Source organism: Macaca thibetana, chromosome 14 (assembly GCF_024542745.1).
Source record: "Macaca thibetana thibetana isolate TM-01 chromosome 14, ASM2454274v1, whole genome shotgun sequence".
NCBI lineage: Eukaryota > Metazoa > Chordata > Mammalia > Primates > Cercopithecidae > Macaca > Macaca thibetana.
This window is the reverse complement of record NC_065591.1, coordinates 21,736,489-21,764,484: the sequence shown is the minus strand read 5'-3', so window position 1 is coordinate 21,764,484 and position 27,996 is coordinate 21,736,489. Positions and strand designations below refer to the sequence as shown.

The following is a 27,996-nucleotide window of genomic DNA, read 5'->3' as shown; positions in this document are numbered from 1 at the left end:
CAACATGGTGAAACTCCATCTCTACTAAAAATACAAAAATTAGCTGGGCGTGATGGTGGGTGCCTGTAATCCCATTTACTCAGGAGGCTGAGGCAGGAGAACCACTTGAACCCGGGAAGTGGAGGTTGCAGTGAGCCGAGATCATACCGTGGCACTCCAGCCTGGGTGACAGAGCGAAACTCCATTTCAAAAAAAAAAAAAAAAAAAAAAAAGTGATTTGTTTCTAATGCTATCTCTCCTACATTTATTAACATGGTATTTTTCTGTAAAAGCTTTTCCTTATCGCTCTTCCCCTATTAATTTTTTAAAAGAAAGTATCAGTATGGGCTAATGGTTTTTTTAGTGGTGTTATAGTAGATTAATTTTGCAAATCATCACCAACCTTTTTATTTTTATAAAAAATGTTCTTCCATAGCTTCATTTGCAATATCACTCACTACTTAATAAACCCTGACTTTAGGATTTAAGACTGGAATATTAGTTTGCTAAATCACTTTTAGTTCATAGCACCTAATTTATTGCTCATTTATATTCTGTCTAGAATATTTCACTAAATAGTTTTGTGCAGATTAGTGCTTTTTTTCCTCTACTACTATATTTATGTGTCCTGGGATAATAACCACATTTGTGTAAATCTTTTTCATTATATACAATATTTACACATGCTGGGTATGTACACAGAAGGTGTTCCTCAGGAAATTCTTCATTAATTTATTCAATTAACTTCTTTAGTTTGCCATGGTCCATAAAGTAAAATGCTCAACTTAAAATTTTAAAAATAATTATATTTTTAGGAATTTTTAACATTTTAATAGTGTTTCCTTTGCCAGTCCTCTGATGTTTGTTTTATATATCCATTCTGTAGCAAACCTTTTTTTTTTTTTTTTTTTTTTGAGATGGAGTCTCGCTCTGTTGCCCAGGCTGGAGTGTAGGGTGGGTGCAATCATGGCTCACTGCAGTCTAGACTTCCTGTGCTCAGGTGATCCTCCCACCTCAGCCTCCTGAGTAGCTGGAACTACAGGCATGTGCCACCACACCCAGATAATTAAAAAAAAAATTTTTTTTTAATTTTTTGTAGAGATGGGATTTTACTATGTTGCCCAGGATGGTTTTGGACTCCTAGGCTTAAGCAATTCTCCCGCTTCGGCCTCCTGAAATGCTGGGATTGCAGGTGTGAACCACTGTGCTTGGCACAAAAACTTTTTTAAAGCTAATTTTTAAATTATGGAAGTAGTAGACACTTAATGGTTTAAAAAACCCAAACAGTATAGATGGTATAAAATGAAAAAGCAAAAGTCTCCCTCCTTCTAAAACCCTTTGACATTGAAATACTAGCTTGATTTAGAAAGGTAACTTTTTAGGGAATTTTTTTTGGTAAAATCTCTATTTTAGATTGTGTCTTCATTACACTTGGGTTTATATGTTTTTTATTTTGAACTATAATCTGGACAGGTTTTCTTAAAATGGAGGTTATAGCTCATTAATGTTTTTCAGTGACATGCACAGGTGTGATTCAAATCTCCTTTACTGTTTCAGTTAGCAAAGCGTGGAATGAAGGTTGTCCTTATCAGCAGATCACAGGATAAACTTGACCAGGTTTCCAGTGAAATAAGTAAGTTCTCACATCAAACAAAAGGAATACATAGCTAATTAATGTTTTCAAGCAGTTATCTGGTACTGACATAGTTATTTCTAGTTCAGGAAACTTCTTTTTCAAGGAGAGATATCATGAAAGAGCATGAAAAAGCATAGAATGCTTTAAAAATGGATCATCAATTTTAGGCTGGGTGTGGTGGCTCACGCCTGTAATCCCAGCACTTTGGGAGGCTGAGGCGGGTGGATTACCTGAGGTCAGGAGTTTGAGACTGGCCTGACCAACATGGTGAAACCCCATCTCTACTAAAAATTTTTTAAAACTTAGCCAGGTGTGGTGGCAGGCACCTGTAATCCCAGCTACTCAGGAGGCTGAGGCAAGAGAATCTCTTGAACCTGTGTGGGGGAGGTTGCGGTGAGCCCAGATAGTGCCATTGCACTCCAGCCTGGGTGACAGAGGGAGACTCTGTCCCAGAAAAGAAACAAACAGAAAAAGTTTTTTAAAAATTGTTTTAGGGTGATTGTAATTTGCTTAAAATATCTTTTACTAATTTTTTTTTTGTCTTGTCAGTAGTCAAATTATCTGATTTTTTATCATATTCTGCTGAAATGTCTAAATTTATTTGCTATGACTTCATTTCAGTATTCCCGAATGTTTTTTTGTCTTTTCTTCTCAGTATTTCTAAATGTCTAACACATATGTTTTAGGAAAAACAGAAAAGATAGCAATACCCATATGTCAGGGAAAATCTTTTGAACTTTCTTCTTAGGCATTTATGCTTGAGACCTGAATTACAATATGGCAAAGACTCTTAACTAACTTCTAGTTAATCAACCAGATGGATAAACCAATGCTGTTCATTTGTTTGGTAAAACATACTAACTGATGTCCCCAGTTTGCTGACCATTTGTGGCCAGAAAGCTTCTTTGTATAATGCTTATATACTTTTATCCTCACAAATCAAATTGTTTACTTATTAAGAGTCAACTGTGTTTGTTTCCAAACTTATATTGGGTATATTTTTTATTAAATATTCTGTGCAATGATGAACTATTAGTGTAAAAGCTAGAGTTAGTTCTATAAAAACTAAGTTGAATGCTCTGAAAAAAAGTGAGTAAAATTACTTCTTTAAAAAATTGGCCATCAAATTAGTGTTGAACAAAGACAAATGTAAAATATTGGAAGAACTTACAAAATGTAAGAAATCTGCTCTCCTGATTGTTTCATACACATTGAAATTTGTGCTGTACTTTACTAGAACTAAAACTGCAATCATAAATTATAGAATGTGGGTGTGATGCATGCAAGAAAGACTGGAATTCCAGTCTGCAGATCCAATCTCAAAGACAAGGTCTTGGCCCTACACAGAGGATTGGTGAATGAATTATATTTATACATGGTTTAAGTGAAAAATAAAATGATTACCATGTGTATTTATCTCTATGAGTTCTTGTTTTAACTAACTTCTCAGCTAACAGATTGTCCAGATTCTTTCAGTGAGAATTGATGAAACAGGATTTCTTCTATATTTTGTTACTAACACTACCACCTACTGCTAACATTTATATAGTGCTTTATTATTTATTTATTCTCTCACATGTATTATCTCCTTTGATTCTTCCAACTTACTTATGACGTATATATTTTTGTTACTATTTCTCTTTAGATCATAGCTGGCCCTATTGGACAGATTACATATAGCTTCACTTTGTATTAGTCTGTTTTTCACGCTGCTGATAAAGACATACCTGAGACTGGGTAATTTGTAAAGAAAAAGAGGTTTAATAGATACACATGGCTGAGGAGGCCTCACAATCATGGCAGAAGGCAAAAGGCACATCTTACATGGTGGCAGGCAAGGGACAGAATGAGAACCAAGCGAAAGGGGTTTCCCCTAGAAAACCATCAGCTCTCTTGAGACTTATTCACTACCGTGAGAACAGTATGGGGGGACCTGTCCCCATGGTTCAATTATCTCTTACCAGATCCTTCCCATAACATGTGGGAATTATGGGAGAGACAATTAAAGATGAGATTTGGATGGGGGCACAGCCAAACCATTCACAGTGTCTTACGGGAGATTCCCAATATTAAGTATGTTACATCCTTTTTTTTCTTTTTTTTAATTATTTTAACCTTGCTGAGAGTACAGATCTTTACAAAGCTGAGCATGTAATATACAGATATACAATATATCCTTGTCATTTGAAGAGTCTAACATTCAAGATTTCAGCTATGTAAATGCAACCCCAAAGGGCCAAGAGATACAGTATTTTACAGTTTTGCTGAGGTCTGAATCTGAATAAAGCCGTGACACTAATGAGCCTGAGGTAGTTACTGAGATAGTAGGTGAATTTAACATACTGCCTGGATCTTAGCACTGTTTCATTCTTAGCTTCTTGGAATCTTGTATATAATAACTCTTAAAGTGATTTAAAAAATGTTGTGTCTGTGGGTGTGTCTAGAAATTGGCCCTTAATGAATGCACCTACTAGTTGCTAGAAGTAAAGGTTCATAGGGAGAAAGTAGATGCTTTTGACTAAATGGAATGTTGCATTTTGAAATGCTGTGATATGAGTGAATCTACCATCTACTCGATACAGAAACAAGAAAAGCTACCTCATGACACTTTGAGCAAGTACTGCAGCCTGTACAAAAATTGCTCAATGACTCAGAAGATGTGCTTTAATGATATTTGAGAATTTGGTTAACTCATGAGATGAGGTGGCACGTGACTGTTGGCAGAAATATGATTCTGGAGAAAGACAGGATTCTGTTCAAACATTTTCATGAAGGAACAGATGGTAAAGATACTGAATTGACCTTTATTAAAAGGCATGAGTTTTTATCCTTGTTACAAATTTTGAAAAATGTTTTTCTGGGCATAATATGAATTTAATAGGAGAGGTGATATCAGCAGACTATGTCTTCTGTTCTAAGCTGAAAAAATACACAGAGGAGATTTATAAGTTAAGACAGATTTTTAACTGAGATGTAAATCACCTCTTTGGGAGGATAATGTTTGCATGAACATATTTATTTCAGGAGAAAGAAGGACCAGTATTTAATTTTGTCAAAGAAAGACTAACTCGGCATTTCTTTGGTTATGCCTTTAATACATCTTTATTGAATGCCTGTGTACCAGGTACTGTGCTAGGCAGTGAAGACACAAGGGTGAACAAGGTGGCATGCAGTCCCTGTTCTCAAAGAATTTAAGTGAGGGAGACAGTAAAAACAAATAGGTAAAAAAACAAACAAATCGAACCAAAAAACACACACACAAAAAAGACAAATAAATAATTGCAGTCTATATTGAATGCCACAAAGGAAACAAAGGGCTAGACAAATAACAATAGAGAAGTTCTTATTTTGTTGCAGCATGGTGAGTCTTGCGATTGGCAGGGTGATAAAATGGCCAGAATAATGGCCTCTTGCCCATATAACAGCAATCCAGTAATGAAACTGGAGCTTTACTGAAAGACCTATCCTCTGGGCCCATTTGGAGGTATAATGGTGGAGGGATTGTGTATGTGCAAGTTGCATAGGTACATGCACTAATGTTTCTATTTTCTTAAGCCTTGTTGTGCGAGGGAATTTATGATCTCCCAGTCTCATTAAACTGTAGCCTATCATGGAGTCCAAGTTCCAAGTTCCAGTCAGCCACCCAAGTCAACCAACTATGTGAGCTAAACATTAAATCCTAAATCTCTAGTAAGTGAGTCATAAAAATATTTGGCCCAATCCGGTATTATATTGTTTTCTATTGTGGGTGTCCGTGAGGGATATTTGAGCTAGGTCTTGAGGAGAAGAGGAACTCTTTTGCTGGGAAACTGCCCGTACTGTTATGGCGGGGTTATTATAGGATCTTCAAGCCAGAGAACACCAATCTTGGCAGACACAGGCAGAAGAATAGACTAGTACTATTTCCACTGGAAAGGGAGGTTCAGAGTAGCTTGAGAGTCCAGGATTCTCAGTTTCAACTGAGTCTGCCCAAATATCCCCATCCCAAATCTCAAGGTCATACTTTTTCTCATTCAGTGCTTTCAAATGAGACTAGGTGTCTGTGGAATTCAACTTAAATTGTAATTCTGTAACTGGCACATTTAAATCTGATGTTAGCAAGGTAAACTCCATGGCTATAAAACATAAAACTTTTTACTGGGGCTACCATGCAAGTTCTCTGGTTCTCTCATGGTAAGTGTGAGCTGACAGTTTAGTGATCTGAACTTGTCGTTTTTATTCTGTAAGTGTTCCAGTATATTCAGAAGAAGCCACATCTTAGCACAGTCTTTGTATGCATCATTTCTGCCAAACTCAAATGTAGTCACCATTTGGTCACTCAAGGCACTTCTCCAATGGGTACTTCATTACAATTAACAGCCAGGGTTAATTTGATGGACTGTTGTATCACTTACTGCATAATGGATTGCTAGTGTCCCATTTCCCTATTGGGAAGGGGCTTAACACTGTGTCTAAGCCCAAGACACAATCAAACCAGTGCAAAAGTCCTTTGAGGTTTATGTCTTATGATCCTACTCCTGAAACTAATTCCTGTATCAGGCAGAGCCCAGTCAGGAAACAGAAGTCACACAATTTAGTTTAACTGGGATAACTTGTCTCTTCTAGTCCAACACTTAAACTCACTCCAGTGGGTTAAACTCATCGTTCTTACTTCCCTGTGTGACTGAAACACAAAAAGAGGAAATGAGGGATTGACAAGGAAATTACTTGACAAGTGAAAAAATTCGGGGACATTTTTTGGCTGCTCTCACCTTCGAAATCTGTCATCATATAAACTTGGGCACTTTATATGAAGAAGTAATTCCTTATGAATGTGGAGGGTAGCCTACTCATCAGTGTCAAAGTTTTTAAGAAAAAATTTGAATGGATTATATGTAGTTTAGTAGGACACTAAATGTTTCACCAACAATGGATACGTGCTTTGTCAGGATTGACTGCTTTGATGAAATTATAATTCTTTGTAAGGATACCTGTCACCCTTTTAATTAAGACAAGCTGAAAGCCATCGCACATGTAATAAGCTTATTTTATTATCATTCTTAGCCAGGATTATTCATATATTAAATATTTTTGCCAATTTTGATTCATCAAAGAAAAAAACTAGACAATTTTTTAACACTGAGCTGAATTTTTATTTTTAATAAAGCATAATAAAAAGGAGACTAGCTTTCAGAACAACTTGTTGGTTCACAGATTGTAGAGATGGCAATATTTATAATTCACATTATTATTTTACAGTCCTTCCTTCCTTCTTTTCTTTTTTTGAGACAGAGTCTTACTTTGTCACACAGACTGGAGTGCAGTGGCCCAAATATGGCTCACTGTGGCCTCAACCTCCCAGGCTCAAGCAATCCTCCCACTTCAGCCTCCCAAGTAGCTGGGACTACAGGCTCGTATTGTGCCACCACACTTGGCTGAATTTTTTAAATTTTTTTTTATTGAGACAAGGTCTCACTCTGTCATTCAGCCTGGAGTTCAATGGCGCGATCTCGGCTCATTGCAACCTCTGCCTCCCAGCAGAGAATTCAAGCAATTCTCATGCCTCAGCCTCCTGAGTAACTGAGATTACAGGCATGTGCCACCATGCCTGGCTAATTTTTGTATTTTTAGTAGAGATGGGGGTTTCACCATATTGGCTAGGCTGGTCTTGAACTCCTGGCTTCATGTGATTCACCTACCTCGGCCTGCCAAAGTGCTGGGATTACAGGCCTGAATCACTGCTCCCAGCCTAATTTTTTTTTCTTGTATTTTTTTGTAGAAACAGGGTTTCACCATGTTACCCAGGCTCCTCTCCAGTTCCTGAGCTCAAGCAATCCTCCCACCTTGGCCCCCCAAAGTGCTGGACTTACAGGTGTAAGCCACTGTGTGCCTGGCCCACAGTCAGTATTTCTGATTGGATGCAGTTTAATAAGCTTTGATTTTTAAAACTACATATTTCTTTCTTAGATTTAACAAAATCAAACCATGAGATTTCTCTTTTTTGTAACTTATCTCAGGGTGTAAAGCTTTTGGATGGTCCTATAACTCCATAGCTTTATCTCTTGAAATGCAATGCTTTTTTAGAAATGTAAATCTTACTGGTCTATAGTGAACAGAGGATAAGGTAAAAAATGTCCATTTCACTTTTTCAGGCCTTACTTGGAATTAAATTTGTATAGTTAAGCTATGAATTTGACCAAATAAGTTTGTTCCACAATTTTCTGATGCAGTATCATAAATATGATGCCTTGTTATATTTAGCTTGTTTCATTTTCATAAGGACAACAGGAGGCATTAGTAAACACCTATAGACCTTTTTGTTTTATGTCTAATAAAACTAAAACCACATGATGTTAGGATTAGAGAGTTAATCTCATCTAGCCCCATGAGTCATATTTTTAAAACTGCTTCTTTAATGCTAGAAATATCTCTGTTGCTTGTAGAGTTTATATGTTACAGGGCCAGGAATCAAAACCTATCAATTTTGCCTCTACTGGTTTTGCCTGTAGTACCTGTAACTGTAGAGATATTCTTTTACTCCAAGATCGCCAATTTTGTCAATGTTCCTGGCCGTCCAGAAAATGATGTTCTGTACTACCTGTAAGACAGACTCCACAAGGCAGTGAGCTAGTCCCAGGATAGTTTCCTGAAAGGTCTTTGAAGCATTGTTTCCACATATGAGAATCCTTGTTCCTTACTAGTGGGCTTGTCATGCTTAATTAAATGAAATTTACCATTAAATGAAACATTTCTGGCATGGTCATGGTTACAAAATTGCTTTATCTAATTATATCCTGATAGGGAGAAGGATAGATTCTTACTGAGACAATGCAAATAATTACATTGTCATGTAAAGTAAAAGAACTCAATAAAGGCATGTTGTAGAATATTTGGCCATTGCTTTGATTAGTTTTACAGACAAGATCAATCAATATGTGTTGTATTTGCTATGTAATTAACATCTTTAAATTTATCTAATAATTTACCAGTTTATATTCCAGCTACTGTTGTAGCGTAACAAACCACCTCTGTGGTAAAGGAACAACCATTTTAGATGCTCACAAGTTTTTCTGGTCAGGAATTTTGTCAGGACTCAGACAATCCTTTTGTTCCTCATGGCATTACTGAGGTCACTCAGTGATACGTTGCTGACGGATGGTCTGGTCTGGAAGATCTAAGATGGCTTCTCTTACAGGTCTAGTGACTTCAGAGGGGATGGCCAGAGGCTGGACTTAGCTGGGAATGTTGACTAGAACACCTACATGTAGCCTCTCTAGCATAGCCATCTCAGGTTTACTGGACTTCTCACATGGTAACTATATTCCCCCAGAGTGAACATTCCAAGAGAACCAGGCAGAGGCTTATATCTTTGTTGCCTAGTCTCAGAATTCATGTAGCATTATTACTGCCATACTCTGTTGATCAAAGCAGTCATGAGTCTGCCCAGAATTAAGAGGAGAGGAATAAACTACCATTTGATAAGGGAGTGGCATGGTAACTTTGGCAAAGAACATATGGGATAGAAGATATTGTTGGAAAATACGATCTGGTTTTGGAAAATACAATCTGCCAGTTTATAAGCTATGTTAAAGTTTCCCAGAGAATACTTTTCCTGAATTCTGCGGGATCAGTAGGAAAAACATAGAATTCCAAGAGTGTTTGTTGCAATTTGCCCAAGTATCCCTAACTACCATGAGGGTTAGTGAAAAGAAGAAAAAAAAAAAGATGTTTTCTCAAAATATTAAGTTTTTTCTGGTTCTATTTAGTCTTACAAAATTAATTTTTGTTCCATTGGTCAGCAGCATGCTTTTACAAAATGTTTAATTTTGGAATATAGTGTCCTATAAATACTAACTCAATTTCCTGGTTCAATTTGTCAGACCGTCTGCTTATGTGGCAGTGTTGGGTTACACTGAGCAGGAAGCCGGTCCATGAGTTGATTCTCTGCAGCATCAATAATAGCCAAGAGTCCAGATATAGCCCTCACTGAGGCTAATTAGTCTTTTGATGATCTTCCTAAAGACTCTATTTTCTGACATTCAGTTTATGACCGGGGCCTTTAGACAAGCTTGAAGGAAAAGTAGCAACCACCTGTTAATAAGACTGATGGTTAATTTATTATAATAATTACCAGTGTCAGAATGGAATCCCCTAGTGGGATATAATATGAAACTAATTAATATGATTTAGTCAGTGATTATCCTGAGGGCATGAGCCTTATCATGGGCATTAGAGGAATTGATACCTCCAGAGACTTTCATAATGTGTGTTTTTAAATTGCCAACAATTAAGAGTATTTTGAACTTGTTGATAACGTAATCTTATCAATCAATTTGTTCATAGTTGTGCCAGAGTTTGCATAGAATCATGAATATGTTTCTATTCATCCTGAAAAGTAGTACATGTTGAGCCATATTTATTATTGGTTACACCTTGCCTACACATAATTGACCAGGGTGTTGAGCTTCTCTTATTGATTTAATAGTTCTTCCCATATCATTCGCTTGATAAACAAAGCAGGTCTCATAAGAGAGCTGAACTAATTAAAGATGTGGAGAATATGCTATGTATCTAGTTACTCCTAATGTCCTCCTTGTGCAATAGTGCTACATAGCAGTTTATCAAGAAGCACTGAAGATAGTTTGGGTGTAAAATATATCTTAACAATTTTATTTTTCTTCATCTGAGGCCCAAATTCGTGAAGAGACTAGTCGTTATACTGAAATATAACCTAAGTCTTCGGTACCCAAGACAAGAAATGATTACAGTGTTAGTTTGGCATGACAGTAATTAAAGCATAGCTACAAGAAATAATAATTATTAGCAAATCTAGCATATACAGAAACAAGAAACATTTGTTAAAAAATCATTCAACAACATGACAAAAGTCAACACAAAAACTCAAAAAGTTAACAGGCTCTTAGGAAGTGAGAGTATTCTAAGGCGATAAGGAACCTTTGCTAGCCAGGCTGGATACTGAGGCACACAGTAATTTTTACAGCCTTATCATTACGAGAAGACTATATTCGCAAAGATCAGTTTTCTTCTCAACAACTGGTTCCAGACAGTTTAATTCATAAGCTTTCTTTGTTGATTTCAATTTATTTTATACCCTTACATATATATATATGAATTTCTTTGTGAATGTTAATCTTTAGAAATTGTCCAGGGTAACCAAACAGTCTCTTTATTTCACTCGCTATGATATTTGTATAATATTTTAAGACCAATTAAGAATTATAGATATTATATTTAAGTTGACATGGCAGAGCAACATGATCATTGTTGATACCACATTTGTCCAAGAGGTGACATTTGAAAGTTTTCCACAGATGGCGTGAAGAGTTACTTAGTTTAAATGATTTGGGGAATGTCTGAAGTTCACAAGAGTCAAGCCTTTTATTAAGACATCAATCCTCAACTTTAAATGGTTTGTGGAAGCCATGATACCTAACTGGTAAAACCTATGTAGAAAATTTAAACTCCAAGAATGAAATGTCACACTGGCATTATATTTCATACCGTGATAATATCAGAAGATATATAGCTGTTTTTAAAATTAAAGTTATCAAACCAGTTTTAATTTGGTTACGGCTTTACCTTAATTAGGAGTGTAATGTGAAACTTGGATTCTTATATAAACTCTGCATTTATTTACCAATATTAGAAATGTTTCAGAAGTTTATGTTAGTACATTTTAAAATAATGACTAGTTGTTAGCCAAAGATCTGAATTTTAAAAACTATCACTGAGCTGGCCATTTCTGTGGGGAGTGATTTTTCTGAGATTGCCAGCACATTTACAGCCTCAGAAGTTTTGTCCTTGTCTAATAAGTTTTTAGTTTTTTTCTTCTTAGATTTAAATAAGCATTTATTAGTCTCTATAAGCTATCCAGAACAGGGGCTCTTCCAAATTTAAAAGAGAGAATTGATGGGCAGTATTGTTCATGTCTTCTGTATCCTTATTGATTTCCTTTCCACTTTCTCCATCAATTATTTTGAGAAGGGAAATGAAATCACCAACTATAATTATGGATTTGTCCTTTACAATTTTTCTCTTTCTCTGTGAGTAGGTATATTAACATTTAGAGTTGTATGTCCTCTTGATGAATTCGCCTTTTATCATTATGGAATGACCCTCTTTACTCTTGATAATAATCTTTGCTCTGAAATCTACTTTGACTGAACTGTACTTTGTCTAGCTTTATTTTGATTAGTGTTAGTATGGTATGTCTTTTTACTTTTAATCTATAAGTGGTTTATATTTTAAAGGGTTTTTTATAGAGTTGATCTTGCTTTTTTATCTAAATTGATGGTTTCTGCCCTTTAGTTGGGGTGCCCATACCATCTGTATTCAGTATCATTGTTCATTGAGCTGAAACCTACCAATTTGCTTTTGTTTTCTATTTATTCTGTTTGTTCTTTGTTCCCTTTTTCATTTTTTCTGCCTGCTTTTGGATTTTTTTTATGCATGCTTTTAGAATTCTAATTTTATTTCTATCCTTGGTTTGTTGACTGTGTATCTTTTTTTTTCTTTCTTTTAAAAGTCTTTTATTTACATGTGTATTAACATTTCTGATGCTTTTCATTCTTTTATGTAAATGATTTCAATCAGGAATCTTTTTTTTCCCCCTTTTCCCCTGTCTGAAGGACTTCCTTTAACATTTCTTGTAGGCTAGTCTGCTGATGATTAATTCTTTTTGTGTATCTAAAAAAAAAAAAAAAAAAAAAACCTTTACATTTGAAAGGTATTTTCTCTGGGTGTAAAATGATAGATTGAGGGTTTCTTTTTGTTTTCCGGTACTTAAACTACTTGGCTTCACTGTCTTCTGGCTTGCATTGTTTCTGATAAGAAGTCAGCTGTTATTCTTACCTTTTTATCACCATGCATAATGGGAGGTTTTTCTCTTTTCTGGTTACTTCTAAGATTTTTCTCTTTATCACTTACGTTTTTTTTTATTTATTTATTTTTATTTTTTTTAATTTTGCCTCTTGTTATAGTTTCCCTACTTGGAGTTTGTTAAGCTTAAATTTAAGTGTTTATAGTTTTCGGATAGTTTCTTCATCTCACACACTTTTTCTGGGACTTTAGATACGTATATATTAAGTTGGTTGAAGTTGTCTTAACCCACTGATGCTGTCTTCAGTTTTTATTTGAGTTTCTTTTCTCTCTGTGTTTCATTTTTGGACAGTGTTTATTTATATGCCTTCACATTCACTAACGTTTTTTTCTGCAGTGTCTAATATGCTGTTAATTCTTTTAGTGTGTTTTTAATCCAGACGTTGTCTGCTAATTTTATATCTTCCTCACCTTTTCTTAACATGTTCATTCTCTAGTTTCTTGAACATATAGAATTGATCTGTAATAATTATTTTAATGTGTTTAGTGTTTTGTCTACAAATTCCTCCATTAGTAGACTGCTAATTAGTAGACAGACTTGACTGCTGGGCTCTATTTGAATTCCTCTTCTCCTCATAATGGCCTAGAAAATCTCTCCAGACTATAAGCTAGGGCCATGATAGGGCTCACCTCATTTGTTTTCTTTCTCTTCGGGACTGCTGTCATGCAATGTCTGGAAACCATTGCTCCATATATTTTGTCCATTTTTGTTCAGGCTGGTCAAATGATGTCTAGTTTTTTAGTTTAAGGCCAATGAGTAAATCTAGTCTCTGTTACACCATCATGGCCAGAAGCAGAAGTCCCTCTCCCTTCCTTTGTTAACCATCATAGATTTCCTGGTAAATACAACCATCATTGCATGTGTCCATAAATGTTTGGTCTACATCACACGTTTAAAGAGAGACAAGGACACAATTCTTTTGTATTTGGTTGTATCAGGCCTAGCATGGTTTAGGGGGTATGGGCACTTAGTATTGTTTTGGTGACTGAAGAACTGCTATGAAACTTCCTCATATTCTTACTCTCGCACAGAAAGATACTTTTGAAATTTAGCTTATGGTCCAATTTTGGCACACATGGTTTTTTAAGCCAATATGAGACCATGTTGTAAAACTGTCTAACTAAACATTTTCTCCAAACGTAGCTAATTCCACTTCATTACTGTTTGTTACCAGTCGTTTACTCTGATAGAGAAAAACATCTGTAATATGGGTGGATATTTTGTTAAAAATGTAGCGTACCTACCAATTAGTTAGCCCAGCTAAATTAGCATGTGTTGGTCTGCATCTCCAATTAAGGCAGCTGCTTGAATGTTGCTGTTCTACAGCTGGCATTAGGGATGTGGGAGTGTACTCCACCATGACCAGACACTAGCTGTACCTCTCAATTAACATATTTGCCTATGTTTGTATGGTTTCTTTAAAATAGTAGGGGGTCTTTCCAATTGGATTATTGATGGTTCAGTGACTTTTGTGTAAAAAAAACAACACTTTTTTTTGGTTGGGAAATGTGGGACCAAGGTGTTATTAAATGAGTACCATTTAAGTAGAGAATGTTTCTCCTCCCACTTTTAAATTGTTGGTTGTTGTTCTAAGTGGATAATTGTAATTTGAGGTAGAACCTTCAGCTATAGAAGAATTTGTAGAAAGGCATATTCTTGGAAACATTTATAAAGTTTAGTAGTTTTATGTGGGGATTGCTTCCTTTTTTATCATGAAAAGAAAGTACTTTGAAACTTATTGAAAAGGTTCGCTTTAACTTGATTTTTCCATCAAGTGAAGTTATATATTTTATGATCAATTATCAGTTGTTTTGATAATCTTATTTTGCCATTATTTATTAAATGTGTATTTTTGTTACATGCTAATCTTTAAAATAACTACAAACCAATTAGTTAGGTAATTTAAATGACCTAGTATTATGTCTAATACCAGAATCAAAGAGAAGAGGAATTCATTAACACCAAAAGGAATTTCCACATATTTGAATTATTTCATTTCTTTGCTATTAGAACTAGACTAATTGCAGGTCTAGTTCTCATTCCACTCCTAGGTGATGTTGATATTTCTAACTGTTCACCCTCTTCCAGTTTTCCTTTATGGCATTAATCTAGAATCTCAAGACCTCTTGAATGTATGCCATTGCTTTTCAATTAAGAATCACTTAAAATCAGTGTTTTCAACTTCTATTTCTGAAGTGAAGAAATAGAATGGAGGATGCTGCTGTCACTACCCGTTTCTAGAAAGCCTTTCTTCAGTCTTTGTGTGCCTTTTACTAGTGGTTTATGTGCCTGGATGCTAGACCAGCAATGTAGGGGCCACCCTCATATGTGAGTCTCCAGCTTTCCTCCTGCTTCAGTTTGGCCATTTTGCTTTGGTCAGTTTTGTAAATTCAGTTTTATATTCTTTTGATAGAAGGGCCTATTGCAATAAAGTTTGAAAATCATTGCTTAGAAAACGCTCCACATTTTCTCTACCAATCCTTATTGCTTCCTTCCAACAAAGGACTTACATTATTCAAAACATGTCTCTATGTGCCTAGCCTTCTATCCTCAGAGAAAGAAATGCCATCTTCTCTAAAAGCTAACTTTTCCCTGGTATCTTGATCCCCAGTGTCTTCCTGGTTCCTTAGGGACTTGTTCCCATAGCATTCTTCTCCATCTGATATGTCTCAAACAGTTACACTATAGACAAATTTTGTTGAGCTGATTGTTTGTTTTCAAAATCAGTACATTTCACTTACATAAATCTTAATTTATATTTTCTTCTGAAAATTTAAAGGATCTGTTAAACCTGGGCCCAGCATTCTTGCAGGGCAGCAATCTACTGGAGCTATGAACCAGTTGTCCTTTAGATGGGATTGCTCCTGTCAAGTTAGCCCAGCCCACTTATACAGTGCAGCACCTACCTGCTTTTATTAGGACCTCTCCACTTGCTTAAGTAATGGACTTGGCACTGATGACATTTAACTTGCAATCTCTGCCAGGCACAGTGGTTCACACCTGTAATTCCAGCACTTGAGGAGGCCAAAGTGGGAGGGTGGCTTGAGCCCAGAAGTTCAAGAGACCAACCTGGGCAACATAGGGAGACCCTGTCTCTGCAAACGTAAAAAATACAAAAATTAGCTAGGCTTGGTGGTGTGCACCTGTGGTCCCAGCCAGTGGGGAGGCTGAGGTAGAGGATTACTTAAGCCTGGGAGGTTGAGGCTACAATGAGCCACTGTGTTGTCACTGTACTCCAGCCTGGGTAACAGAGTGATACTCTGTCTCAAAAGAAAAAGAAATACAAGTTTGCAATCTTTATTATCCTTTAAGGCCTCTTAGCCTTACAGGACATCTAAAGAGAAATTCTATTTTGTTTGCAAGCCATTTAAGAATATTTGTAAGACACATAGAATGTTTTAGCAATTGGATTTGCCTGATTTTCAGTGAAATTTATTTCTTCTATTATAGTATATTTATAAATATTCTCCACGAATTTTGCTTTTGTCACATAACAGAAATATCTATAAATATGAATACTAAAACAAGGTAAACTTAGGACATAGGAAAATCACAAAAATACGCATGTACAGGTTAGTGAGTGATTAGAGAGGGAGAGAATCACATGCTCCCTACTACTTTTTTTTTTTTCTTCCCAGAGGGAACCACTATCTTAATTTCTAACATTATCATTTAATTTTGACTTCTTGGACTTTATATAGATTGTATGATACAGTATATTTTCTTTTGAGTTTTGGCTTCTTCAGCTCAATATTAATGTTTGTGACACTCATCCGTATTTTTACATGTAGCTATAAATAAATCATTCCTTTTAATCGCTTTATGAATGTATTGCAATTTAGTTGTACATCCAATTGTTGATGGACTTTTGGATTGCTTCCAGTTTCTGGCTATTATCAGTAATGTGACTGAACAATCCTGGACATGTCTTTTGGAGTACATATATACATTATATACGTTCATTTCCGTTGGATAAATATGTAGGAGTGGACTCATATTCTTTTTTTTTTTTTTTTTTTTTTTTTTTTTGAGACAGAGTATTGCTCTGTCACCCAGGCTGGAATGTAGTGAGGCAATCTCAGCTCACTGCAACTTCCACCTCCCGGGCTCAAGTGATTCTCCTGCCTCAACCTCCCCAGTAACTGGAATTAAAGACACACACTACTATGCCCAGGTAATTTTTGTATTTTTAGTAGAGATGGGGCTTCACCACGTTGGCCAGGCTGGCGTTGGACTCCTGACCTCAAGTGATCGACCCACCTCAGCCTCCCAAAGTGCTAGGGATTATAGGTGGGAGCCACTGTGCCTGGCCTCATATTCTTGATAGTCTCTTTCTCATGTATAAGGCATTGCTGTTTCTTTCATTGCTGTTTCTTTGGTACCGAGATACCAAGTACATTTCTGAAGATCATATTACAAATACGGTAGCAGACTCAGAATTTCCACCTTCGTTTCTTCTGTAAACTGTCACCTTAAAAACAAAACAAGACAAACCAAAAACATTTATTGAGACCTGCAAACCTGTTTTCATTTCTTTTGGTAGTTTTTATAAATTTTAAAAGTAATTGTGTGTGTGTGTGTGTGTGTGTGTGTGTGTGTGTATATATATATATATATATATATATCTTGAAAGCTGAACATCCAACCTTTTTATTTAACTGCTTTTTAAAGTTTTCAACATACAAAATTTTATCTGTTGGTTCATGTGGAAGTTTGCCTTCATTTAGCATGGTTCCAAGTGTTGAGTCGTTAATAGTGAGGAGACATAAAGTGCATTTTAAAGATCCTGTTGATGGAGAGTAAATATGCTGTAGCTTACTGTGTTAATTGGAAAATAAGCCACCATAAAATCCCCCTACTCCTGTTTTCTCTTAAAAGTTCATTCTTGAAAATGTCATAGAACAAATAGGTGCGCTCATTTAAGTTGGCGTGCACTATCTCAGCAAATGATGAGTTAAACATTTTTGGTTTTGGCATTGCCTTCTTTCCATCACCCCTTCACACACAGTGCTAAAACATTATTAATTGAATTTTCTCTTGGCACAATTACAAGATGACTTCTACAAGGAGGGCTTAATGTTATTTAAATCATCATTTTACATAGCAACATTGCCTCTGGGACTTTTATACAATGCAACTGCTTTGGCAGATGAAAGAAATCAAGTACTGCTGCACAGACTTTTAGGAGTGTTAATATATTTAAAAAACAAGAAAAATGCCGATGTACTAGCTTGTGATCCAGTATGAATGGAAAATAAGTCCATGAGAGTGGTTACTTTTTCTTGAATAGAACAGAGTATCATGGGAATGTGAGCTATTTCTAATCTTTTTTTGTGAATGAGTTTTCTTTAGATTAATAGATTTTCACCTGATTTAGGGGGAAAAGCAAAAGCTTTCGGCTAGGCATGGTGGCTCACTCCTGTAGTCTCAGCACCTTGGGAGGCCGAGGTAGGTGGATTGCTTGAGCCCAGGAGTTTGAGACCAACCTGGGCAATATAGTGAGACCCCATCTCTACTAAAAATACAAAAAAAAGCTGGCTGTGGTGGCACGTGCCTATAGTTTCAGCTACTTGGGAGGCTGAGGCAGGGGGATCGCTTGAATGTGAGAGGCGGAGGTTACAGTGAGCAGAGATTGCGCCACTGCACTCCATCCTGGACGACAGTGAGACCCTGTCTCAAAACAAAAAACTCCACAAACTTTGAAGCCATTTTGAAAATGTCCAGAAATTTCTTGAAGAATATTTTATTAAGAACATTTTGTCTTACTAGATTTTAAAAATATTTTGTGGTTTATTCATTTTTAAAATAGAATTTAAAAAAATTTTTTTCAGAGATAAGGTCTTTCTTTGTCACCCAGGCTAGAGTGTAGTGGTGTGATCATAGCTCACTGTAACTTTAAACTCCTGGGCTCGAGCAGGTCTGCCTCAGCCTCCCAAGTAGTTAGCACTACAAGTGCACGCCACTATGCTAGCTAATCTTTAAATTTTTCATTGAGATGGAATCTTGCTTTGTTGCCCAGGCTGCTCTCAAACTCCTGACCTCGTGATCCTCCCACCTTGGCCTCACAATATGCTGGAATTACAGGAGTGAGCCACTCTACCTGGCCTAAAATCGACTTTGTTTCTTAGAGTAGTTTGAGTCCACAGCAAAATTCAACAGAAGGTAAAGAGACTTCCCAAATACCCCATGTCCCCATATGTATGCAGCCTCCCCTACTATAAAAATCCCACATCAGAGTGTTAGATTAGAACCTATACTGACCATCATTATCACCTAAAGTTCATAGTGCAGTGTAAATTTTTCATGGCCTTGGAAGGAATACATTTAAATCTCAAGTTTTTGTTGTATATACTACCTATAAAATGTTTTTCCTAGATGTCTGCATTTTGATTCCTTAGCTTATTTCTCCTTTGACTTTTTGAAAATGGAACAGAAAGTATATTTTTTGCTTTTTGCCCTTTTATATTTTTAAGTTTAACATTAAATGTCTTTGGAAAATATGTTTTACTCGATGCCTCTCTTTTCTGTTTCTGTTGTACATTGGGCATGGCCTGAAAGGGATCCAGGTAGATGCTAGGTCACATATGTGTATGCTTATAGAAACCAGGCAGGTGATAGGAATCATCCAGGTGGGCTGGGGTGAAGCAAGACTGAACACATGCCCCATGTAAACGTGTCAGCTTTAGCTGACTGTTACCAAGCAGCAGGGCAAGCCCAGGGGTGCCACATTTTCCAATTATTTTTGAAGAATTTTTAAAGAAAAACAAGGTGTTTTATGTAAGACTTCGTAATTTTTTTTTGTTTGTTTTTTGTTTTTTTTGAGATGGAGTATCCGTCTGTCGCCAGGCTGGAGTACAGTGGCGCAATCTCGGTTCACTGCAACCTCTGCCTCCTGGGTTCAGGTGATACTCCTGCCTCAGCCTCCCAAGTAGCTGGAATTACAGGCACGCGCCATCACGCCCAGCTAATTTTTTATGTTTTTAGTAGAGACAGGGTTTTACCATGTTGGCCAGGATGGTCTTGATCTCTTGACCTCGTGATCCGCCCTCCCAAAGTGCTGGGATTACAGGCATGAGCCACCACGCCTGGCCAAGACTTTGTAATTTTACATCAGCCCTAATTGGAATCAAAGAAAACTGAGGGTCCAACAACCCATTCATTTATTTATCTTTATCAAGTCATTATTTCTATAACAATTAAATGTGCTGGAGACTCTTCTAAGAGCTTTAGAGAAATCAACTCACTGATCCTTGAAAACCCCTTTGAGATTGGTACTTATATTTTTCTCATTTGAGACATGATCCAAGTAAGATGCAGAGGGGTAAGAATTCTAAGCTAGGTGGAATTCTAAGATGTTTCCCAAGATTCTCACCTTCAGGTATATACACCCCATGTGATTCCCTGCCCTTGAGTTTAGGTGGGACTGGCGAGCATCATGGATGCCATTCTTGTGATTGGTTACGTTATATGGCAAAACTGATGGGAGTTTATAGATACTATTAAGGTCCTAATTAGTTGACTTTGAGTTAAGGAGGAGATTATCTTTGGTGGGCCTCACCCAGTCAAGTGAGCCCTCTAAAAAGAGGGCCCAAGTGGAGACTTGAAGCAAGAGAAATCCTCATCTTTTGACCTTGAAGAAGTAAACTGCCGTCTTGTGGGGAGGGTTATGTGACGGGGAATGGCAGGTGGCCTCTAGAAGCAGAAGACCCCGGTCTTATAACTGCAAGAAACTGAGTTGTCAGCGACCAGTGAGCTTGAAAGTGGCACCTGAGCCTTAGATGAAATTCTAGCCTGATGAGACGATGAGCAGAGGAGTCAATTACACTACAGAAACAGAGAGATCATAAATATATATTGTTCTAAACAGCCAAGTTCTGTGGTAATTGTGATGCAGCAGCAGTGGAAAACTAATACGTAGTCCTAGGTTCACATTGCTGATGAGTGACAGATGCAGGTTTTGGATCCAGGTGCCCAACTACAGAGCATACTGTCGGGGATCGTTTGGTGGCTCCTGATCCAGAGAAGTTTTGAACAAATAATTTTAAGATGTTGTTTTTTTTTTTTTTTTTTTAGATTTCAACTCTTTTGTTAACACAAAGTTTATATTCCATTCTATGAAGTTCTACTTTGTAAATCCACTTTTATTTGCAACTCAAATTTATTTCTTAAAGTTTTTCTCTTTACAAGTATACATACCATGTAAAAATTAGTTTATTAAAAAATAATATATCTTTTGTATTGTGAACTAATTTTAATATTTATAATCTCATAGGAATGAAATGTTAAACACTGAGCATTTTAGAATATGTATTTACTGAAAGCTTTTTGTAGTATTGTAGAAACTTTATTTTCTTTGATTCAAATTTTTTTAAAGATGATGTAATATTTTAGAATTTGGCAGTTCATTGAGGTTCATCTGAAATATTTTGACCTTCAAAATTTATGGCTTGCCTTACATTTTAAATCATGAGATAGAATTTATCTTTTTTCACTTTATCTTCATCTAGTTTCAAATATGTGGATGTGAAATGAAGCCTGCTTAAATTAGTGGAGAGGACATGGTGTGGAGTATAATCTACCAAGTGGGCAGTAAAAATTCTAACGAAAACATAATAGGCATTTATCAGTTCTTCATATAGGCATTAATTTGACTGAATCCTAGTTACTAATTATTAAGAATTACTAAGATTCTGAAATTGCCTGAAATCTGGGCTTAAAAACAATGTTCTATTTTGGAATGGGAAATAAACTTACAACATTAGTTTTATGCAGCATGTTCTTTAAAATACCAAGAGCTGTTACCGGAGCATGATGCTGTGACCATGGATTAGTCATTAGGAGACCCAGATTCATCTGCATCTTCCTCTGTGGATCTTTGTGGCCCGAGATACCTGGCTGTCTATTGTACTTTGTGTAAAACAGATGTGACTGAATTCACACTGTGATTGAAGACTGTGTGTTCCACATAAGTGAGAAGATTGTTTTAAGGATCAAATGAGAATGTATTGGAGAACATTTTGAATGTAAGGCGAGTTTAACTTGCAGTCTTTCCCTTTGCTGGTATAGTATGTTCCTTGCTTTAATGGGCCAAAATGAGAAATAAAACTGCCACCTGCCCTGAACAGTGTGCAAAATATCTTCCACATGATGCATTACTGCTTTCCCATTGGGTAGGATGTTCAAGGAGAGTTACTGAATTTCGTTCATCTTACTGCTGTTTATCATCCTAGTATCTAGTACCTACTGATAAAGAAAACTTGGCTTCTTTTTTCATTTTTTATCCTAAGTGGCTGCAGAATTATTGGTAATCCATTGGCATTTGCAAAATAATTTTTCTGGCCTGGATATTTGAGATAGTCTCTGAGATTTCATGGGAAGTATTGGTAGCAGGATGCAAGTGATCTGCTCCCTCTCATCCCCCAGTGTCCTCTCCACTCCCTGTTACTGCGTATCATATTACCTCACACGCTCTCTGCTGCTCAGGATATCATCTCATGCATATGGTATTCTTATTTTTTCTTTCTTTTTTTTTTTTTTGAAACAGAATTTCACTCTTGTTGCCCAGGCTAGAGTGCAATGACGTGTTCTCAGCTCACTGCAACCTCCGCCTCTCGAGTTCAAGCGATTCGCCTGCCTCAGCCTCCCAAGTAGCTGGGATTACAGGCATCTGCCACCATGCCTGGCTAATTTTTTTGTATTTTTAGTAGAGACGGGGTTTCACCATGTTGGCCAGTCTGGTCTCAAACTCCTGACCTCAGGTGATCCGCCTGCCTCATCCTCCCAAAGTGGTGGGATTACAGGTGTGAGCCACTGTCCCTGGCCTATGTGTATGATATTCTTATCATACATATGTTACATATGTAATATATGTGCATACCATACATATGTTACATAACCATACATCAATTAGGCCGCTCAGGATATCATCTCGTATGTATTGTTTTTAGTCTTTCTAAGGAAAATGTTTAGAAGCTAAATAAAGATTATTAGAACATGACTTATCACCTGTCTTTACCATTGCCACTGGGATAAAATAGGTGACCAGGGTTCACAAATACTCCAGAATGCTCCGCATGGCTCTTTAATGTATTACTCACATTCTTTTCTTTATGACTTTGTGCCTTTCGCTGTTGCCTGTGGTACATCTTTTCTCAAATTCTTCCTGCACCTTTCCACAAGGTGGCCTTAACTAAACTATATGTGGCCCTGCCTTGGATTATGATTTGTTTTACATACTTTATTTTTTATATATATTATAACAGATATGTATATTTTATAATAAAAATGTTATATCTTTGGCATGAGAAGGAATCCCAGAATCTGGGGCATATGTGCATGCAGCCTAGTCGCACCTATAACCTCTTCTCCTCAAACTGTGTTTTTGGCTTTGGTGGTAACAAATATAAGCATTCTGCAGTTTCCCCATTCTTCTATTGTCTTCCCCCCAACACCTCCTTATAAGGTCTTGGTGACCTATAAAAGTTCCTCTGAATTCACCAGCTTCACCTATTCTGTTGCTCTTAACTTTCCATGATACAATCTCCTTCTCCAATACAATGAATTCTTCCTTTGATCTGCACCCCTAACACTATGTTTTTGATGCCTGATTAAAGAAATTATGGCATAGCTATTCTATGTAATATTATGCAGGGATGCTATGAAATCATTAAAAATGTTTGTCGGTATATGCTGACGTGGAAGGTCATCTTTAGTGAAAAAAAAAGCAAGTTGCAGAATAGCATTTTTAGAGAAAGTCTGGTCTGTCTTTTGTTTTAAAAAAAGAGTACTCCACATTTATACAAATGCCAAAATTCATGAACTAATTCTGTTTGTAGATAACATGTAGATACACATCAAAAAAAGTCTGCAAGATAACAGCCCAGACCTTTCACTGTGGCTATCTCTGGGCAGTAAGAAAACCAAACTTACTTATTATTTGAGTGTCATGGACCTTCTTGTGAAAACAAATGGTAAAACGTCTATTCCTACAAAAATATATGTATATATATACACACAGAATATTTTGCCAACAATTTTAGGAACTTTCCTTACTGTCCAAGTCATTCTGCTGAATTTTAAAAATGAAATTTTATTATATATTAAGTGTAATTAACTAATGCATTTTAAGGCCAAATTTGTGATCTGATAGTCACAGTTTTATAAGCTGTTTATATGCTTTATAGTTATTGGATCCTTAAGACAATTAGTATTTGGGAACATAATTTTACTATTTTAAATTATTCTAGAGACTAACGGTATTATATATGTGTATGTTATGGTTATTAGGTTTAACTATGATTGATTTAATAACAAATTCCAATTATAAAATTGTTTCTGTGGGCACATATGATCTACTTTTCAATATGTGTTTGATACACTTTCTGGGAATGCTTTAGGCAAAGTATGGAGTTACCTATATATCATCAGCATGAAACTCAGTAAGTATGAACAACTAAGAAACTGTTTTGCCCTTACAAAGCTCACATATTTATTTAGACCCTTTATCCACCAAGTAAAGGTCACAAATAAAACTCTTCTCAAATCAAGGCTTAAATTACAGCATTTAATCAGCCTGTATTATGCAGCATATATGTCAAAGATACTTGAAGGGATTCCCACTAACCAGCTTGAAGGGACGCTTTCTAACCAAACCTGGACAAATTGCGCATTAAAACTAAAATGATGGAAACAAATTTTAATCTGTCGATTAAAATAGGAAACCATGGCCGGGTGTGGTGGCTCACTCCTGTAATCCCAACACTTTGGGACCCCAAGGCGGGAGGATTACCTGAGGTCAGGAGTTCAAGACCAGCCTGGCCAACATAGTGAAATCCCGTCTACTAAAACTACAAAAGTTAGCTGGGTATGGTGGCACGAGCCTGTAGTCCCAGCTACTCGGGAGGCTGAGGCAGCAGAATTGCTTGAATCAGGAAGTGGAGGTTGCAGTGAGCCAGGATCGCACCATTGCACTTCAGCCTAGATGGCAGAGACAGACTCCGTCTCAACAACAAAAATAAAAAGGAAAGCATGAGCCCACCGCCCATCATAATAATGATAGGTGAATGAATGAAATGAAATTTTTACAAGGAATGGGATTTAATGTAGTCTCAAAGTATCTTCCCACAGGATACAAAAAAAACTTGCAAATTAAAAAGGGAAAAATAGTAACTTTTTAGTGGAGGAAACTGGCAGACACTACCTTAATAAGAGACTAAAGTTATCATCATCAGTACTGGGACAAATCAAAATGATGTGCCACCTGATGGGATGCAGTGAGAAACACAGCATCACTTCTGTGATATTCTGGCCAAAAGTGCATATCCTGAGTCTAATCATGAGGAACTATAGAAACCTAAGTTGAGGGACATTCTACAAAGTAATTGGCCTGTAATCTTCAATTTGTCAAGGATATGAAGATCAAGGAGAGACCAAAAGACTGTTCCAGATTGAAGGAGGCTAACCAGAATGGTAGCTAAATGCATCAGTTGATTCTGATTTGGATCCTTTTGCCGTAAAGGATATTGTTGGGACAACTAGTAAAAATTGACAGGCTCTGAGGATTACAAGATAGTAATTATTCATCAATACTAATTAGTCATAATGTTAATTTCTTGATTTCGATGGTTGTATTGTATCATTTAGGAGACTGTAGTAAGTACATACTAAGGCAGCATTCTCAAACTTTTTAGTCTCAGAGCCCTTTTATACCCTTAAATATTATTGAGGACTCCAAAGAGCTTTTTTTTTTTTTTCCACCTTTTTTTTAATTATACTTTAAGTTTTGGGATACATGTGCAGAACATGCAGGTTTGTTACGTAGGTGTACACGTGCCACGGTGGTTTGTTCTACCCATCAACTCGTAATCTACATTAGGTATTTCTCCTAATGCTATCCCTCTGCTTGTCACCCACCCCCTGAACAGGCCCGGTGTTTGATGCTCCCTTCACTGTGTCCATGTGTTCTCATTCTCATTGTTCAACTCCCACTTATGAGTGAAAGCGTGCGGTGTTTGGTTTTCTGTTCTTGTGTTAGTTTGCTGAGAATGATGGTTTCCAGCCTCATCCATGTCCCTGCAAAGGACATGAAATCATCCCCAAAGAGCATTTGTTTACATAGGATACCACTATCAATGTTTATCACATTATAAATTGAAACTGAGAAACTTAAAAATAATTATTTAACTCACTTAAAAATAACAATAAACCCTTTACATGTTAACACTACACATTTTGAGGGAAAATAACTATATAGTCTGAAACAAAACAAAATGTAGTGAGAACAATCACATTGTTTTACATTTACAAAATCTTTTTAATATCTGGCATTGTAGCAGGATGAGTTGCAGACAAAACTCCTCAGACACCGGATTAAAGAAGGAAGAGGCTTTATTCGGCTGGGAGCATTGGCAGACTTGCATCTTAAGAGCTGAGCTCCCTCAAAAAGAAATCATTGGCCCTTTTAAGGGCTTACAGCACTAAGGGGTCCGTGTGAAAGAGTCATGATAGATCGAGCAAGCATGGGGAATGTGACTGGGGGCTACATGCATAAGCTAACAGGACAGAAAGTTTTGCAATACTTTTTCATACAATGTCTGGAATTTACAGATAACACAAGTAGTTTAGGTCAGGGATTGATATTATTATTATTTATTTATTTATTTATTTATTTTTTTTTTTTAACGACCAGGGCTGGGTGGTGATGCCAGGCCATCTGGCTATTTATCTTACTTCTGTTTCTTTTTAACTTTTTGCTTTTTTCTTTTTCCCTGTCTTATAAACTAGGCAAGGGCAGGTGGGGGTGGAGGGCAGCAGGAGAAGTGGTGGTCTCCTTGCTTATTCCCCACCTTTGAGAAATCCACTTATTAGTGGAAGCTCTCACTTTTATTTTTACTTTCCGAGTCTCTTTGTGAGACAGAGCAATAGTGATTCGTGTAATACACATGTGCTGAAGTTTTCTGATGAACCAAGGTAGCAATAAAACCTTTTATCATTAGAAGGAGCAAGGGTAATACACAGGGAAGCAGCAAGCAAGTTCTTATTACTAGCAGTATACTTATAATAAGGGTTTTAAATCTTCTTATAGCTGGAAGTTGTTTTTCTAAATAAACACTTAGGATTAAACCTGTGCTAAACCTGTACAGGCACATGTTCCAACTTTATGATGTCCTAAGCAGGTTAGTTCTTTTACTGGGTCTTAAAAGCCTTTTTTTAGCGAGCAACATAATATTTCTTAATAATAGAAGTTTTTAAGAGTCAGATGCTTGAACTTGTGGGCATCTGTTTGGGGAAAGAGTCAGTTAAAGTAAAATTATTTCGAAGCATTAACTTTTTTGCTTCTTAAGGCTATTGGTCTCTCATGTTAGCTTTTCTATAAACATAACATAAGGAAATGCTTAGGCTGCTGACAGTGTTTTCAGCCAGCTGAGTAAATAGGTTTTTTTTTTTTTTTTTTTTTTTGCTAAAGGAGGAGGCTCTGGTAACTTCTGGTTTATATGCTTAAAGAATGACTTAAAGACTCAGAATTGTTGCTGGGCCAGACGGGTTTGGATTCCTTGACCAAGTAGTGTGTATACAGTGGGAACACCTTTCTTTCTTTTTTTTTTTTTTTTCTTATTTTGAGACAGAGTCTCACTCTGTTGCCCCAGCTGGAGTGCAGTGGCATAATCTCAGCTCACTGCAAGCTCCGCCTCCCAGGTTCACGCCATTTTCCTGCCTCAGCCTCCCGAGTAGCTAGGACTACAGGGCTGCCACCATGCCCGGCTAATTTTTTGTATTTTTAGTAGAGACGGGGTTTCACCATGTCGGCCAGGATGGTCTAGATCTCCTGACCTCCTGACCTCCTGATCCGCCTGCCTCAGCCTCCCAATGTGCTGGGATTATAGGTGTGAGCCACCACGCCCAGCCGGGGACACCTTTCTACAGATAGGTGTTTCTTCTAGCATGGTTAAGGGGGATAACAACAACAAAGCAATGTACAGCATATTCCTATCTAGCAAGGGCAAAAGAGGTCCTTTCCTGGGAAAAGCAGTTAATATTACAGGAAAACTATTAGTCTTAAGATTTTTAACTACATGTACTTGCTTGAGGAGTCCTCAAGCTTCAGCTGTGCGTAGACTAGCCAGCTTCCAGGATGTGACTAGAACAGAGCTTGCTCTAGTCCAAACATAGTTTAGTCTAAAACATAGTTAGATTTGCATATCTACTTCTGCATTCAGTCTACTGCAATTTGTTATTGTGGTTGAAGTAGGAGGAAATCTGGCTTTACATGGATGCGTAGTTGGAGAAGAGAAAGCTATTTTAATATCTTCTTTGGATGATTGTGGATATTCTTTTGGTACATCAAAACATTCTAAGTGAAAGCTTCTTAAAAGTTAGTTGCAATATGAAATCTGAAATTATATCAATTTTTTATACTCAGTGACATTAAAATATTAAATTCATTGTTCTACCTCACAGTCTGAATAGGTCTTTTATCCATCATGACTTTGTAACTTTATCTCTT

At 36.7% G+C, this 27,996-nt stretch overlaps 1 protein-coding gene across 1 annotated transcript in view; it reads left to right on the top strand.

Annotated features, from left to right (window-relative positions):
- HSD17B12 (hydroxysteroid 17-beta dehydrogenase 12) overlaps window positions 1-27,996 on the top strand; it is a 168,507-nt gene that overhangs the window by 71,597 nt on the left and 68,914 nt on the right. Inside the window, exon 3 of the mRNA XM_050758246.1 lies at window positions 1,537-1,612. Within this exon, the coding sequence (XP_050614203.1) occupies window positions 1,537-1,612 (76 nt within the window). The remainder of the gene's footprint in view (window positions 1-1,536; window positions 1,613-27,996) is intronic.